Source organism: Mixophyes fleayi, chromosome 7, assembly GCF_038048845.1.
Source record: "Mixophyes fleayi isolate aMixFle1 chromosome 7, aMixFle1.hap1, whole genome shotgun sequence".
Taxonomy (NCBI): Eukaryota; Metazoa; Chordata; class Amphibia; order Anura; family Limnodynastidae; genus Mixophyes; species Mixophyes fleayi.
The window spans coordinates 145,517,024-145,534,821 of record NC_134408.1 but is presented as its reverse complement, the minus strand read 5'-3'; the positions used below and the strand labels follow the sequence as shown (position 1 = coordinate 145,534,821).

General features: G+C 43.7%; 1 protein-coding gene across 2 annotated transcripts in view; it reads right to left on the bottom strand.

Annotated features, from left to right (window-relative positions):
- The window catches only part of IHH (Indian hedgehog signaling molecule), a 53,239-nt gene extending 44,188 nt beyond the window's left edge, over window positions 1-9,051 (bottom strand). The window contains exon 1 of one of the 2 annotated variants that reach the window (XM_075181031.1): window positions 7,915-9,051. In XM_075181031.1, the coding sequence (XP_075037132.1) occupies window positions 7,915-8,214 (300 nt within the window). In that variant the 5' untranslated portion in view covers window positions 8,215-9,051. The remainder of the gene's footprint in view (window positions 1-7,914) is intronic. The other variant, XM_075181030.1, reaches the window with a different exon arrangement.
- Window positions 9,052-17,798: the final 8,747 nt, after the last annotated feature.

The following is a 17,798-nucleotide window of genomic DNA, read 5'->3' as shown; positions in this document are numbered from 1 at the left end:
GAGATCTGCACAGAGATCCAGTGTTCTCTCTCAATGGTGTGATAGATAAGTTTAGAAGCAGTGTCCCAACATCCATCGTCTCATTCACAGCTCGGAAATAAAAGTACTGTACACTTTCATTTTGTAACAATTGGGCCCACGTGTACATATTTGCATAATGCAACATGGTAAATGTCCAATTGCCTGGACTGTCAAAAACTCGACAGCTTGACTAAACATTCTGAAAAAGGAAAAGTGGAGGTGTTGCCCATAGCAACCAATCAGATTCCAGCTGTACCAGATAAATGACAGCTGGAATCTGATTGGTTGCTATGGGCAACACCTCCATTTTTTTTTTTAGAAGGTTTAATCGATCTACCCCCTGGACTCCTGAAAGGGCAGGAACATCTTCTACAAGGCCACTGCCTCAACGCGTGCAGGGACATGCTCAGATAAGGCAAAACACACCATCAAGCCGCGGCCTCTTCCAGGTGCGTTATAATGCAAGCACGCCTTAACCTATCCACTTGATGTCACGACTGGCGTTATCAAGTGGCAGCCACCTCCACTTTTCTTACCACCTGACGTATCATCATCATCATTTATTTATATAGCGCCAACATATTCCGTAGCCCTTTACAATTGGGGACAAACATAGTAAACTAATAAACAAACTGGGTAAAACAGACAAAGAGGTGAGAAGGCCCTGCTTGCAAGCTTACAATCTATGGGACAATGGGAGTTTGATACATGAGGTTAAGTCTACGTTTTGCATTTCGGCCCTGCCAGACTGCAAAGGTAAAAGTGACTCATAAGCTAAATGATCCTGTCACACAACAATGTTGGCTAGTGTGAAATTATGTAAAGGGTGGTAATAGGGTAATGTAGTGAGGCTAAGAGGGTGGTTGAGGAATATTATAAGCTTGTCTGAAGAGGTGGGTTTTCAGAGAACGCTTGAGAGTTTGTAGACCAGAGGAAAGTCTTATTGTGCAAGGGAGAGAATTCCATAGAGTGGGTGCAGCCCAAAAAAAGTCCTGTAACCGGGAATGGGAGGCTGTAATGAGGGTGGATGAGGAGAGGTGTTAAAAGTAAGCAGTTATGGGTAAATGTGAGCTTTATTTTGGGTCATGTAATGATTTCTGGCCTCCTGTTCAGTAATATGGTTTCATTTGGCTGCTATGGGTAACAGACCTTGCTTTGCAGCCTTGGGATGGTTTAGCGCGCCGTACCGGAACTGCAAATTCCATTTTCAGTTACCTTCTCTGCAGCTGTTGGCTCTAAGGATTCAAACACCAGCAGAACGCATCCATGCTGCAGGTGAGCGTATTACAGGGGAGAGACAGCTTGCCTTTAGCGCAACTGTAATTATTTCAAAGCTGCAATGGATGCTGGAAGGTGTAGTTTATTAGGTAGTCGTCAATTATATAGGTGCCAATCCAAATACTCCCCCTAACTGTCATACGGTTAAATATTTGACACGCTGCGGATAGGAGAGTATTAGATGAGGTAGGGGTCAGGGTGAGCTTTGAATGTGTGTGTGTGAGGGGGGGGGGTGAATGGTGCAGAGCCCCAGGGACGGCAGTGTTTCCCCCTCTGGCCGCCCTCGGGTTCACCACAGAAAGCCAGGCCGACGAGTGCGGTGTATAACCTATAAAGGAATGCCTTTTGAGAATCCTATATAGGGAGGTGTAGTAGGACAGGTAAAATCCCTTTTTTGAGAAAACTTCCTGATGTTGTGAAGTAATTGACATTCCAGAGTTATTGCCACAGATTTACTACTGCAGATAAGAAGCCATATAGTTAAAAGTGTAGCCTGGAAATTGGGAGCAAGTTGTACAGTAGTTTTCATATTGTTACTTAACTGTTTCACTACAGATCTCTGAGGGCTACATAGTGATATTTTGAATGCTTCTTGTTCCATCGCTGTGGGTTTGACACTCCTCAATGCGATTGACAGTTTACATTCATGTCACTGGTAGCGTATTGTGTGCACAGTGTATTTAGCTTGAAGAAAACAACTTCCCATGTTCACAAGTGTTTAAAAAGCAGACAGAACGCATCTAACTGGATACCAAACATGAACATAAATGCAATGTATTTTATAGGTGTTAAAAAACACATTTCAAACGACAGTGTGTACCCTTCTCGTCATAACCTCTCACAGTAACAGAAGATTTATTTAATTTAATAACTTTTATTTCTGGGAGGGATTGGGGGTTATTGTACAATTAACTATAATTCAACTTTAATATGCGTTCAAAAAAGTGTACATTATAATTCTTGCAATCTGCTTTTGGGACAGTTTGGTTTCCTCCTGGATGTCAGGAAGTTGCTGACTGCTAGTTAAAGGCTGTTAGATCCAGGTTTCTTGGCTGCAAGTGAATATAGCATTATGGGTTAAGCATAACACAGGAGACAACTTGCACCTCGCTCACCAGCGCCACCATTGGGTGGGTGGGGGTATGTGGTTTACGCTTCTTGTAGGACAGAAAACGTTAATGGGCCCCTATATCACCAGGGATCAATTCAAGCTAAAATTGTTTTTTTTCTATCGGTGAAGTCAAAGTGGACAATCATTCCAGCTTTCTCTTAAAGACAGCACAGATAAGCGCTTACAGGTTAGATATGGATTTGTATAAAATTGATAAAGCAGAAAGTATAGGTCAATTCTCCGTAAAATGGTGCAAATTAATTCTGTATTTTTTTTAAAAAAAAAAATCCTATATCTTACTTCCAGCTTCTACCCGAAAAAATACTGATGAATTGGAGGTAAAAGAGGATCTTTCCTATTTATTTTAGTTTCACTTACAGATAGTTCATTGTATAGCAAATATTGCCCACAAAACCCAAACTCTCAAGCACAATATATACATCCAGATACTCAACGTATCCATTTTTAAAAAAAAAAAAAGGTATATAAAAGAAAGTCTTGCTAGTAAACAAAACTAGACTCCGTACTACATGGAAACATTCTATGGTTAAAACTGTTATCAGAGAGATATTTGCTATGGAATAGTAAACATGTCCGGTATGTTTATGGTTCTGACAATGGACCTATATATTCATAAACCTATTCAAACGAATCCAGTATAAATCACAGCTGCAATTCTATCCTTCTTGGGATCACACAATAATCTGCCCAATGTCGCGGCCATTTCTACATATAGCACGTCTAACTCCTGCGTGTACCTCTAACCTGGGTTCCCCTCCTACCTATCATCATCATCACCATTTATTTATATAACGCCACTAATTCCACAGCGCTGTACAGAGAACTCACTCACATCAGTCCCTGCCCCATTGGAGCAACAGTCTAAATTCCCTAACATACACACACAGACAGACACACAGACTAGGGTCAATTTGGTAGCAGCCAATTAACCTACCAGTATGTTTTAGAGTTAGGGAGGAAACCGGAGCACCCGGAGAAAACCCACGCAAACACGGGGAGAACATACAAACTCCTCACAGATACGGCCATGGTCGGGAATTGAACTCATGACCTATTCATATGATCACTGGTATCTGACAACAACCTGTATATTCTAATCCTGTGCTCATCAAGTGTGAAACACAGCATGCCCATCACATGCCCATTGTCTCCTGCTGGCGTCTCGGAATGCAAGGGGGACCAAATACTCTGGATATTAGTGGCCAAAGGACAAATGAAGGGCCAATGATTGTGTGTGCACACTGAGGTCCACATATATTGGAAAAAAAAATAAGTTTGGGCTACGATATCAAGATTGTAAGATATCTGGAACTCGGGATTAGTTCATCTAGGCCTTAAACTGGCCATACATTGAGTTATCTGGCTGTTGATCACCTAATGACCAGATCTTTTGTAGGTTTGACCTAAGGTAGGGGGCCAGATTGTGCAGATCTGGTTGTTTTACCTTTAGCTTAAATGACTGTATGGGCTAGGACAGAAATGCTCAAGTGTTACCAGCAGTTCATGTTTTCAGGATATGTTTAATCATGCATGGGTGAGTTAATCTATTTGGCTGGGTCAGTAATTTTCTCATCTGCTTCTACAGACAGAAATCCTGAAGATCAACCCTTCTAAAGAGGAAAAGTGGAGGTGTTGCCCATAGCAACCAATCATATTCTAGCTACTATTTCTACATTGTACTAGATAAATGAAAGCTATAAACTGATTGGTTGCTATGAGCTTCCATTCATCCTCTCAAAATCGGATCAATTCTGATTGAGGGCTTCTGCACATGGGTGTAATATTCTGCACCTTTCATCCTAAGGTTATCCTGTGAGGAAAGCATTAATAATACTCAGACTATTTTATTGTGGGGGGGGGGTTTCTGGTTATAAAAACCCGGGTTTCTGCATCGGTTTTAACAAGCAGTTGACTTGCAAAAAGAATTACAAGAATATTTAAAAAATTAAAATAATTTAATTTAAAAAAAAAAACACAATATAAGTGCAAGACTTTAGCAAAATGTAACATCAAACACCAACCCGAAAATACATTTTAACATGGATTTTTTTTTAATTGACAAAATTGGTCTAATAAATTGGAACTTATGGCACTTTTGTTTATTAAGATAGAGAAGCCAAACATCTTGTGATAGTGTAAAATAATACAAATTCTGCAAGACTTTTTCATGTGATTCTGCCCTGGGTAAGGGCTTTTGTAGCAGAAACCAGGAGTAGGGGCAATAGTTTAACTCTGTCCTAATGAGTATGTTTCAGGGTTTTCTTTGTGTTATTAACAGAAACACATAGTGAAATAAAGTGACATTGAGGCCAAAATGTAACACTTATATCTGCTACAGATCAAGAGTAAAAACAAACCTGCATAATATTTCCCTTATACAGAAGTAACAGTGACAGTACAAAGTGTCTCTTATCATCCACATGATCATATACTTATTTAGTTACAATGTTTCACTCTTTGTAACATTTCAACAGTTTATCCACAATCCCAGTGTTACTGTATGAAGCCTGAGCAGTAAAGTGTCTATGTCTGAAGAGGGAACCTGTCGCCCTTTGACCGCCCTTGTTTTCTTATTTGTTAGTCTCCTGAAGGTTTATAGCCAATCCCTTTTTTTGTGTTATTTTCCTTCCATGTCCGGTATGGTGTAACACCTTGCCCTCAGTCTCTTCACTGAACTCTCATGAACAAACTAATGTATAGTGTCTGTGCTGTAATATATAGAGTAGTTTATCTCTCTGTGTTACTTATTTGGGATGGCTGTGTGTACAGTTCCATTGTGTCTCTGCTCGCACAGCATTCCAGAAGGTATCTCTTACTGATACTTCTAGCTTAATTCATTCAAAAGGTTTTGCTCAGACTGTGATTTAATCTGCCCACACACACAGTCTTTCCAATAGCCAATATGGTTCTTTAAGACTACATTGGTTGAAAATTGCTTTGATTATGGACCTAGATCCACCGCCAATTTCCTTCAAACTAGGATCAATGAATGTATCAGATGTTGGCTGGGACAGGCAGAGATGGCCGTGATCTGCGGGCGTGCAGCTATCCCCTGACCATACCACTTGGCCAATGGGATCTGGACACTAAGATAAGTGCCAATCAGCCAGTCGTGCCAAGTTTGCATGGCAAAGCGAAAGTCTAAATAGTGATAATACAACGATTGTTTACAACAGAATGAACAGGGACCTGGCACTAAGGATGAGGGAGAAAATATAGATATACAAACAGGACCTGTGTGTTATAGGAACATTTATTCCTGCAACACTCTACCAGCAGAATGCTCTATTTATGTGACTCGGGATTAGGTGACCCCGTCACCTCAACCATGAACTTGTGTATTACCTTGTTGTTGTGTTGTTATGTTTCTTACATCACCCCTTTTGTTATTATGTCCTAAGGCATGCATCATCATCATCATCATCATTTATTTATATAGCGCCAACATATTCCGTAGCGCTTTACAATTCAATGCAAGTATTCTAGATCCATTTGGTTACTCCCCCCCCCCCCACCCCCAACAAAATCTTTAGCATATAATATTTTAATTTTTCATTTTTCAGGATTCTGATACATTCTAATTAAGATAGATGGAAATAAGTTTGTAGAACGGTTTTACTTTATTCAGGAACTAAAAGGAGGTATAGGCTGAATTTTATGTCTTCAGCACAATTCATATCCATTGGGTGTCCCAATTTCTCATTTTAGCATTATGTCAGACTTTCACTACTTCTTCTCCTGTAACTAGGGTTACAGACAGATGTATATATTATGAATTACATTTTTTATTGTACCATCCATAATCCTCTAGTTTCCATATTTTTAGTAACCCCGTTGCCCTTTATAGTAATAATTTGCAGTATTAATCTTTCTAGAGATTTGCAGAACATGTGCCCATTCCAATTAATCTTTCAGTTATATGTTGACACATTTTGTCAGGAATGTCACATGTGCAAAGTAGAAATAGCTAAAAAAATCTCTATTCATTTTGAACCCTCATCTTTCAGATAATCTGCAGTTTTTATAGTGGAACTGAAAAGAAAAGGAAAGAAGTCAGATATAAAACCCAGAATATACAATTATATTAGTGTACAGTTTAGTTATTGATCATTAAATAAATAAGTAATTAAGAATGCCTGACAGACTTTCACAGAAATATGGCAGTGTGCTTCGAGTACTTTCTGATTATTTTACTGGGTAAACAGAGTGGATGTGAAATTCATGGAAAGGCAAGTCAGTACAATTAATTCCTTCTTAAAACATACCAAAATATATTACAAGGTATAGTTCTACTTTAAGAGATCTCCGCTCCTGAGAATAATATCTAACAGGAGCTGTCCATTTCTCCTGTTTGTGCTCCAGTGGTCTCCTATGTCTACCAAGAAACCCTTTTCTGCAATATGTGAGGTGAACATTCTGCTTTCACTCCTCTGTCAGAACAAATAGCAGAGGATGAGATAGACAGTAACGTAATATGATAACGTCAGCACAATGCATTAAATACAGCAATACTAATCGGTTAATGATCAATGTCTGCTGACATTAAAATGAAGATATGCTTGTACACAGACTTAGGGAGATTTCTACTGGTTTCTATGTGCAGATATCTGTCTTACTGCCTATATGGTCTCTCACCTATACTACACTATACTCGGGTTTCAGAAGTCACCTATACGTCTTATTACTGCCTTTGTAATGTGTTCCGTCTCCTTTATAATGACCCTCTCAGAGGTCACACGAACACAAACTTTGGTTTTCCATCTCACCTGTCTGTCAGAGCGATGCTCTATCCCCTCATATGTCATTAGTTGTCCACCTCTCCTGCTGTGTCATATCCAGCCTACCTCTCCTGTGATGGTTCTATAACCGCCTTTATTAGGAGCCCACCCTCAGTCTGACTTCTTGTGCCATGAACCTACATCAAGCCTCTCACCTGCGCAATGCCCACCCTCACCATCTGTGTCATTAGTACACCCGCAACATGAGCGCACGCTAAACCTCACCTTCAGCTCCCTCACCTGTGGCACAAGCCCACCCTCGGCTCCCTCACCTGTGGCACTAGCCCACCTTCAGCTCCCTCACCTGTGGCACTATCTCACCCTTAGCTCCCTCACCTGTGGCACTAGCCCACCTTCAGCTCCCTCACCTGTGGCACAAGCCCACCCTCGGCTCCCTCACCTGTGGCACTAGCTCACCTCAGCTCCCTCACCTGTGGCACTAGCCCACCTTCAGCTCCCTCACCTGTGGCACTAGTCCACCCTCGGCTCCCTCACCTGTGGCACAAGCCCACCCTCGGCTCCCTCACCTGTGGCACAAGCCCACCCTCGGCTCCCTCACCTGTGGCACAAGCCCACCCTCAGCTCCCTCACCTGTGGCACTAGCCCACCCTCACCTGTGTATTGAGCATAGGGCTGCCAGCTCATCCCATTAATAAGACACATGATTTCCCCGCTTCTCCACCTGTGCGCTGATCTCCCCCTCACCTGTGTCATCAGCCTGTCCGCCCCGGTGTTCTCCTCGTCCTTGAAGATAATGTCCGAGTTGTAGTTTGGGGTGAGCTCCTTGAAGCGCTCCGAATTGCGGGCGATCTTCCCCTCGTACCTCCCGCTAGCCCCCAGAGTTTTCTCGGGCACATTGGGGCTGAACTGTTTGTATGAGAGCGGGCTGAGCTTGGCAGGTCTTCGCCTCCTGCCCACCACCCTGCCCGGCCCACAGCCACGCACCGCCGGGCTTAAGAGCAGCGCCGCGCCGCAGAGCAGCAGCACAATCAGGGGCAGCTGCATGGGGCGTCCGGGGCTCCCTGGGGCTGCGGATCACGGGAGCTCCATTCGCCGTCTGACGCCTCAACCCCGGCCAGGGGGGAGCTGAGTGATCCGGCTGCCGGGTGAAGGTGACGCGCGCCTGGCGCAGTGATGGTGCGTTCTGCAGTCCGGACCTGTGGCTGGAGTGAGTGGATGGGTAGCCCGGTGCGGCTGGGACCAGTCTCTGGGTGCACCGGAGTCTGCAGGTGTCTGCTGTCCCTCCTAGCGCACTTCTAGCCGGTCTCTGTCCTGCGCTGTTGCCTTATCCAAGGACTGCGCCGTTTTTCGGGTGTTGCTCTGTCTGTCAGCTCCCACTATCTGCCCGCAATAAATAGGAAAGGCGGTTTGTTTTGGCACATGGATCACAGGAGGGGAAAGGGGGGGTTATATCGGGGTCTGCGGAGCTCACACTCACTCCTCACGCCCACTTCATGACACTGCTGGAGTTGCACTCTCAGGATTTCTTTACCTAGCTGCGTGAATCCGCCTCTGTCACTGTGAGGTTACCTCTGCGAGGCGTGTGTCTGGTGCATGCGAGGCTGTCCCATAATCTTTCTATCTCTTGCTACCATCGTGCGCTTTTTAATGGGACTGTCAAAGTATGAATGACCTGTCTCTCTCCCTGGCTGTCAGTCTAAATGGCATTCCGTGCGTCTAATCTGTCTCTTAAGAGTGGCTTCTGTCCCTTCCAGCGCACTGTGACGTTTTCTGGATACCCTGCTTTGTGATCCAGAGGTGGCTTCCCCAATTGTCATGTTGTATTCTCTGTAATTATGTCTGTCTGCAGCTGTGTGTCATTCATTCCTTCTGTCTGGTGGTTGGGGGGTGCACCTGGGTTACTTAGTGTTGCGGAACACATCACTGCTACATTGCCAGTACACGCTGCTGCAATATTCTGATACATTGTATAATACTGTAGAATGTCACCCTGTAATCTCACAAGTAAACAGGCACGGATTCCAGAATTTCTATATAGTAGAGGCACCCCAGCTGGTGTAAAACTACAAGTCCCAGCATGACCTGCCAGCTGGCACTTGTAGTTTTGACATCACGTGGAAAGTTACAGGTTCTCTAACCCTGCTAGAAAGCATTACACCTCAACCAGTTTCAACCTCCTGAAAAGAAGAATGGGTTGTTGGCCAGATATGTGGTTATTGACAGGGCAAATAAGCATTCTCTAGCACAGGTAGTGGCTCATATTCTAGATACAGACACATAGCCAAACAGACTTGAGCTGAGAGAGAATATTAAAACCTGGATTTTTACTGTATAATTTTGTTTTGTTTATTTTATTCACTAGTCCTGGATTTGGAGGAGCTTTGCTGGTCAAAACACAGATATTAGGTGCCTCTTAGACTTAACACTGTCTGTTTTTGTGTGTATTGCCTGCTACATGTTCCAGATAGGAGGGTATAATGTAGTGAAGTAACAAAACTAAGGGCATTTAATTTCCCAGGCATGATGGCTTTGACATCTCTGGTTCCCTTTGCATTGTATTAATTCCACATTGAATAGAGATGTGCGGGTTAAATCAGATTTGCTATCTTCTATTCCTGGCTAGAGCAGATGAGAAATCAGGATCCTGCTGAGTCCACACCCTGTCCTACCCTCGTCCCACCTCTGCCTGCTGTTCTATAGATCCCTCTCCTTTCCCAGAGCATCAGTATCAGACACCGTTCAATTCAGCCTCTTCTATGACAACAGCCAGGAACCAACCATCACCCTATATATCGCACCAGGAGATTACTGTTCTCTAAAGAAAGCTCTAACATTAGTTTTTTCCAGGCTATTGATCTCTTAATGCCCATAAATCTATACTGAGAATACATGACCTATGTTTTTCCCACATAGTTCATCCTCATTAGGGCTAAAAGGCTTCAGAGACACTTTACACTGACATATTACTTATAGTAAAACCATGCTTGTTTCTAAGGCTCTTTACCCTCAATATGACAGGATCACCTGATCATCCAGACAGGCTTAGCCTGAGAGTTATTGCTTTGTTATGGCTGGGGAAACACTTCTTCATGATGATTTGGCCACTGGGGGGCAGTGTTTCATTGATGTGTATGTATGTTATTTACAGTGAGCCAAAAAAGTGGCTACCACTTTTGTGTACTGACCATGCAGGCTACTGACATCACCGAAGCGCTTGTGGATATTGTTTGTTCCCACTGCAATCTCATGAATGTTGGTTCTTCCCAAAATATGTCTGCCTCCACTGTATGCAAGCAATATGTTCCATTTAATTTAACCACAGCAAACCATAAGATTCACTATGCAGAATAATTCTAGCCTCTGTTTGAACCGAGCAGCAGTGCAGGGGCAAACGCAGGAATTGTAGAGGGGGGGTTTACACACCACGCCGCCAGTGGGCGTGACCAGCATGCATGGGGGCATTGTTATAATTTTAGACTGTACTTGGCTGCTCTCCAACTCTTCCTATCCCAATAATATACATGGGCAATTCTGCGTGCACTACTGTTAGGTGCACGGCAGAGCTGTGTGAAATGGGAGCAGGGTCCAGGCACCTCAATTATACAGTGCTCCAGGCTTGGAGGGGGGTTTCCAGGCACTAGGAAACCCCCACCCCCTTATAACAGTATAGTGGAATTTAGCCATACTACTAAATATTGTAAAGGTTTCCTTTCAATTTTGATGCGCAATTGAAACAATTGATGCATTTGTGTTTTGTCGTCTTTAACTTGCGCTGTGTAAATCTGTGTGCGTGAAAATACTTATACAAGCAACAGTGTCATTATCAACCTGTACAAACTGTCTCGCTCACCCTTTTTATTATAGTTTAAAGACATCATTTAAGTAAAATTATACCATTTCAACACATTGTTTCTGTATATATTCATACAATACTCACAAGGTTGGTTTATTTTTATGTAATGAGCAGCAATAAGCAGTTTATTACAAGTTTGCATTTTATTTTGAAATTCCATAAGTACACTGACATCATTGGCTTTTGTCTGATAATTTTTAACTCCTTTCACAGTTACGTTTGTGTTTGTGACAAAATACACAACACACTTGTTTAAAGCTCTGTGTAAGTGCGGAATCAGGGATTTGCTGTGTAGCAATGTACAGTATCTGTACCTGAGGCCTAGGATAAGACCCAGGGCTAGATTTACTAAACTGTGGGTTTGGAAAAGTGGAGATGTTGCCTATAGCAACCAATCAGATTCTAGCTTTTATTTATTTAGTGCATTCTACAACATGACAGCTAGAATCTGATTGGTTGCTATAGGCAACATCTCCACTTATATTTAGTTTAGTAAATATACCCCCTAATGTTGTGATGAAAATCACAGGTACTGTGAACTCTCCACAAGCGGCATGTCTTAGAGTGGGACTGACCCATTCCACCCTGTACAAAATGCTCAGCTTTCGAATTCTCGCTATCGTAGCTGATTGAATGTACTCGTTAATGTATGTCATTTTCACAATCGTTGCAAATCCGAGAAGCAATCTGAAGTTTGTCCTCTCTACTGCACCTCCCCTTATCACATAGACAGACACAAGATTCTATTTCTAAGGGACTCTGGCCCTATGTTATAAAGGTTAAGGCTGCTCTCTGCACAGCACTGCTCCAGGCTGGTTGAAATTTAACCAGAACAGGCCACGGGTCTCTATTGTTTTGATATGAGGCCCAATATTTCCACAACAGGATTAAATGATCTGATTAACTCCGTCAAACAACAATAGTGGGCAGGGATGGGCTTCCCCTTTGAGCTGCCAACGTGAAAAAATAATATTAAAAACCCCTTCGTTCTGCAGAGAAAGGCAGCGTAACCTGTTAACCCCCTCCAGCCTGGACGAGGTTGCTCGATGTGTAAGATGCCAAGGTAGGGGCACAATTTCCACCACCGGACCAGAGAATCGTTTCTGTCTGACCAGTCGTGCTTCTCTCACCGTACAGTAACCGTTTTGCCAAAAATTGGCAAAGCTCTCCTTCCCAGTGCCAAGGTAGCAAATGATTGGGAATACAATGGTTGGAGAGTATATGTGGACAAATAACCTGCTCTTTGCAGAAGTTACAAGACCGCTGTTAGTACATTAGTTATATGACCTTGGAATTGGGGGCTGGAGAGTGTGTGTCACATGTGACGTACAGACAGGAAGCTGATTGGTGCTGCAGTCTGGTCAGTATATGTAGGCACCTTGTGATGAACACAATCATCATCACCATCATCACCATTTATTTATATAGCACCACCAATTCCGCAGCACTGTACAGAGAATTCGCTCACATCAGTCCCTGCCCCATTGGGGCTTACAGTCTAAATTCCCTAACATGCACACATACAGACTGAGAGAGACTAGGGTCAATTTGTTAGCAGCCAATTAACCTACCAGTATGTTTCTGGAGTGTGGGAGGGAACCGGAGCACCCGGAGGAAACCCACGCAAACATGGGGAGAACATACAAACGCCGCACAGATAAGGCCATGGTCGGGAATTGAACTCATGTCCCCAGTGCTGTAAGGCAGAAGTGCTAACCACTGAGCTACCGTGCTGCCCACACAATGACATCTCTCGCTACATGTTCTTGTGATTAGAGTCTGATTAAAGCCCCACGGGACCTAAGGAAAGATATACTGTTTAGTCCCCTTCTCCCCCCCCTCGGATTCAGGGTCTGGTTTCCTGGGGGTCAAGTAGGCATTTGCTCTCGGGCCGATCCCATAGTGGGCTACCAGCAAATGTTCCGAATAGGATGCTTAGCAGAGTCTTTCCCCCCCCTACTCTGGCTAAAATTTGCCAGCCAGCCCCTGTTCGGATTGCCCCGAAAAACAGGCATACGGACAGGTTAGAGTAATCTGTGCCCCTTGTTGCCCATCCTTCCCTAGGTGGTAGCCTAGGTTGTTTAATGGATGATCCAGCTTTACATGTGATAAGAAGAAATTAGATAATTATATATCTTTATATGAATTCCTACATTCTGGCTCCGTACAGTGCTGCAGATGTGCATAGTGATAATACCGCGCTGAGGATTACTGAATACATTATCTGGCAGTGACGCTGCTCACAAGAAACTCTTCTTAAGACACATTTCTGTTAGAGGCAGACGACTTGTTGACTTTGAAGTTATGTCCTTAAGCGCACTATCAAACCAAAGTGTAATCCACCAGCTGGGAGCTTTAGAATTACAAAATAAATTGGCAAAGTGCCGTCAGAGATAAACATCAAAATGCCCCTAAGAGGGAAACGTCAACTTTTTGAAAATCAGGTTGTATCGCTCTCGCTGCTGATTAAAACAAGGATTTAGCAGTCGTTGGATGAATGATTCATTCAGAAACCAGTGATCATTTTATTTAGAGAGGCATTAGATCGTTACCTGTAGCGCGTCCGTTATACGGTACAAATGTCTTACCCCCCTGAGGCTGAGATGCGTTTTCCACCACAGGACATTGTCAAAATATTTGTATTTGTTCCTTCGGTACACATGGACTGACAGATGTATCAGATCACCACTATGGGGCCTATTTATGAAAAAGTGGCGATGAGGGCAATTTTTTTTTTTTTTATCGCAGTGATGTAAAAAAAATAAATAAAAAAAAATCTCTTCCCCCAATTTATTAAAAAAAAAACCCATCTTGCAGTGGCAGCTACGTGACACTGGCAGCGGATTTGGTGATAATGGCCCAAATTGGAAAGGGTTAACATGCTGGTATGCCAGTCTATGCCAAGATGTGTGAGAGGGCTAGCGGACATGCGCATTTGACCTGAAAGCCAAGATTTGGACTTTCGGTTCCAATAATTTATAAAAAAAAAAAAATACAATCTCTAAACACAGAAAAAACCTGGCACTTGTTAAATGGCAGCGTGGAAGCCATTGCTCTCCACTGGGGTTATCTCTTTTGGGGTATAGGGTGAAGCTTATCACCCTTTGATAAATCAACACTTCGTTTTGTACATTGTATACACAAATAAGGAAAGGGTTCACAGAATGTTCCCGTCATAAACATGTTAGTTTTGTTAAAGAAGAACCAATGCCTTATTTTATAATATTAAGGGGCTTATTTATGAAACTAAAAAGTGTGTTGACGTTTTCGGAGATTAACCTCAAAATTCATATTTACAATCACTGCATCGCAGCAGATATCATAGATATCTTTTGCTTTGCATATCTCTTCGTTTTACTGAGCAGTTCCCATAACAATGTATGGGCACTGCTCAGTATCGCTATTTACTGAAGCTGGCGTACATTATCATAATTGAAAAGTTCAAGTACTGTCAGCTCTGCTCCGAAGAGCAGAGTTGGACAGCGCATGTCTGGAGGAATCACATGATCCCTCCCTGTCACTCACCGCTCTCTCTCTGCAACTGTATAGTGCAGAGATGTTTGTCTGCATGCCCAAGGTTTTCAGTCGGCGTGTGGGGGTCACTACCCCGCGTACCCAACCGGGCGGTTTCCCTGGTCTACACTGGAAGTACTCACCCGAACCCGAGGGACTGCTATGGAAGGTTTTGCTTCCTCCGGCTGTAGTTAACCCACCACCGTACTTTGGTCCGATTGCTCCCCTTCCTCCTGCAGACGAGACAAACGAGAGAGACGTGCCTACCAAGGGAGAGGGAAGGGGCTGTCTGGGGCTAGGACCAGGAACGGAGACACTCGCTCGATTCCACCTGCTCTCTGCGGCTGAGCCCCCTACCTGGCTATTGGCCTATCGCCCAGTCCTAACTAGCTAAGGGCCTTGTGCCCTGCTTGCGGGGCTGAGACCCTACCTGGCTATGAGCCTAACGCCCAAAGATAGGGAGGGCCACTGTAAGCTAACTGGTGCTCAGGCCTAGTGCCTGGGGTACCGCTCAGGCCTTGTGCCCAGTGAAAAATCAGGGGCCAGAATAGATAGTGTCAGAGAGTACGGGCGTGGGCCCAGGAGAGGTGGTGCCCAGGGGGCCTTACCTGATACAGGAAGACCTCTCGTTACCTCGGCGTAGGTCCTCTTCTTGCCGCCTCCGTCCTCCAGGAACTGCCGCTGGGACTCTTCTGTTCTTCTGGACGCCGGCGGGTCTTCACTAGACAGAGTAGCTCTCAGCTCTGACAAGGGCTCTCTGCCTTCGCTGTCGGCCGGTCTTCTGTCTTCTGCTGTGGTCCCACTCTGTCCTCTCTTCTTGCTCACCACCACCGCCGACTGACTTCCGGGTGCTGGTGCAGGCTTCTTAAATAGATGACGGCGTGCCGACACCCAATGACGTCAGCGCGTCACGCCAAAGTTTAAATGGCCAGTCGAGGAGCGCTGATTGGCTCCCCGGCCCAGCAACATCTCCAGGTGATGTCTGACGTGTCCGGCATTCGCCGTGGATATCAGGTAAGGCCCTCACAGGCGCATGTGCACTGGAGTGAGAAGAGGACCCCCGTGGATCGCGTACTTCTTTGGAAGTGAAGAGGCCGTGGTAAGTATGTTTTCCACTTCACAGGAACAGCAGTTTTTCGGAACTGCTGTTCCTGTGTTGCCTTTTTCATAAATATGAGAAATAATTCAATCCTTATCAATGCGATAAGGATTGAAAACTATGTATGATAAATTATTGTCCTGCTGTAAGGATCTTCAACTTTTAGGGGTTCATTTAGCAAGGGGCGATGAGCAAAAATGCCAGAATAAAAGTTCTTTCACCACTATTTTTTATTGAACAAAGTGTCAATGCCGGAGAATTCAGGAGATTTCTCCGCCATTAACAGAGTTACCGTCCCTGTGGACCTCTAAGTAATGCCAGCTCAGGATGGCATCACTGGACTAATCAGTAGGATCCAACTGGATACTCTCCGGTTTCGCTGGATCCATCCTGGGTGATAAGGCCACGCACCCAGCACTTTGTGTTGGAGGAAGGGTCTTCGTTGGAGGTTCTCAGAGCCGACGCAGCATGGTAAATAGCAGCAGTACTGTCTTGTGTATTACAGCCATACATAACGACTGTTACCGCTGCTGCACAATGTATAGATATAAATGGTCATAAGTTGGTTATACTTTAAAGGTGGGCAGCACAGTGGCTTTGTGGTTAGCACTTCTGCCTCACAGCGCTGGGGTCATGAGTTCAATTCCCGACCATGGCTTTATCTGTGTGGAGTTTGTATGTTCTACCCGTGTTTGCGTGGGTTTCCTCCGGGTGCTCCGGTTTCCTCCCACACTCCAAAAACATACGTACGTTAATTGGCTGTTATTAAAATTGACCCTAGTCTCTCTCTCTCTTTCTGTGTGTGTATGTTAGGGAATTTAGACTGTAAGCCCCAATAGGGCAGGGACTGATGTGAGTGAGTTCTCTGTACAGCGCTGTGGAATCAGTGGCGCTATATAAATAAATGGTGATGATGATGATGAGAATGACACATTCATGTAATCGAGGTCTCTGTATTTTCTTTTTATAAAAAACATTTTTTTGGGACCTTCAGATTACTTTTACTTTCTTAGCTGCAACTTTTACTGAATACATCGCTTCTAGTGCATGTGAGCTCTTCAGTCGTGTATTTGTATGAGAACAGAGTTTTTTTGGTTGTCATGGGATACAACAGAGATACTGCTCTCTCTGCATTGGATACAAGGCTCTCATGTCAGTAGCTTTGTGTCATAGTAGATGGCGTAATATCACCAACTCTGATGATATAGATACATTACTGAAAAGTGTAAAGGGAAGATAGGTTGAAAAAAAACCCCACATATTTAGTAAATGTTGCAGGAGGACATGTATAAGTTAGTGCATTAAAGTCATCTGAAGGTGCAAGCTACTTTTAAGTTTACATGTTTTACAAAACATGAAGTGTGAACGACATATTATTCTATTCTATTTCTGTAGGAAACTTGTGTATAACAATAAAATACAGAAGCTCTCTGCCTAAGCCTTGTGCCGTTATATGGTGGCAGAACTTCTTGGTGACTTCTAATATCTATATAACTTATAGTAGGGAGAGTATTATTCCATGCACCATGCAACAACTTTCACAATAACTGAATTTCATGAACATGTGAGACGGGTATGCAGATGTCAGGCTCTATCTCTTGTTGTGCTGGTGGAAAGTGTGCGGAATCCGTTCACCTACACAAGACCTGTTTCTACTAGTGCTTTGTACATTGATACGTTCCTTCCTCCTCCTCATTCGGGCGCTGTTGCAGCCAGAGGGGTTCAGTAAACCGCCCCCAATATTCTGCTCACCCACTCTCTGTACGTTCCCATGATCCTCTGCAGCCTTGCCATTATCACCTGGTAATACAATAACTGTTTGTATACTTATATAACCACAAGAAGCGGAAAGACCACCTTTAAGGATGAATGGAAGGTGCACAATAAGAGGAATCTGTCTCCCCAACATAAAACCACATCAGACATTTTAAAACATCAAATAAAGTCTGAATGGCTGTTAAACAGAACTGTGTTGAAACAGAAAGTATCTGTTATAATCACCTTTATCGTATTTATTATTCTCTCTCCAACCCTGCAAAGTAGGCATACATCTCCCTTTTATATTAATAATACTGGTCACACGCACAGAGATATTGGTCTGATGGTTCCTCATGTGAGGCACCAATCACCATTCCTGAAACTAATCCTATCAAAGATTTATTG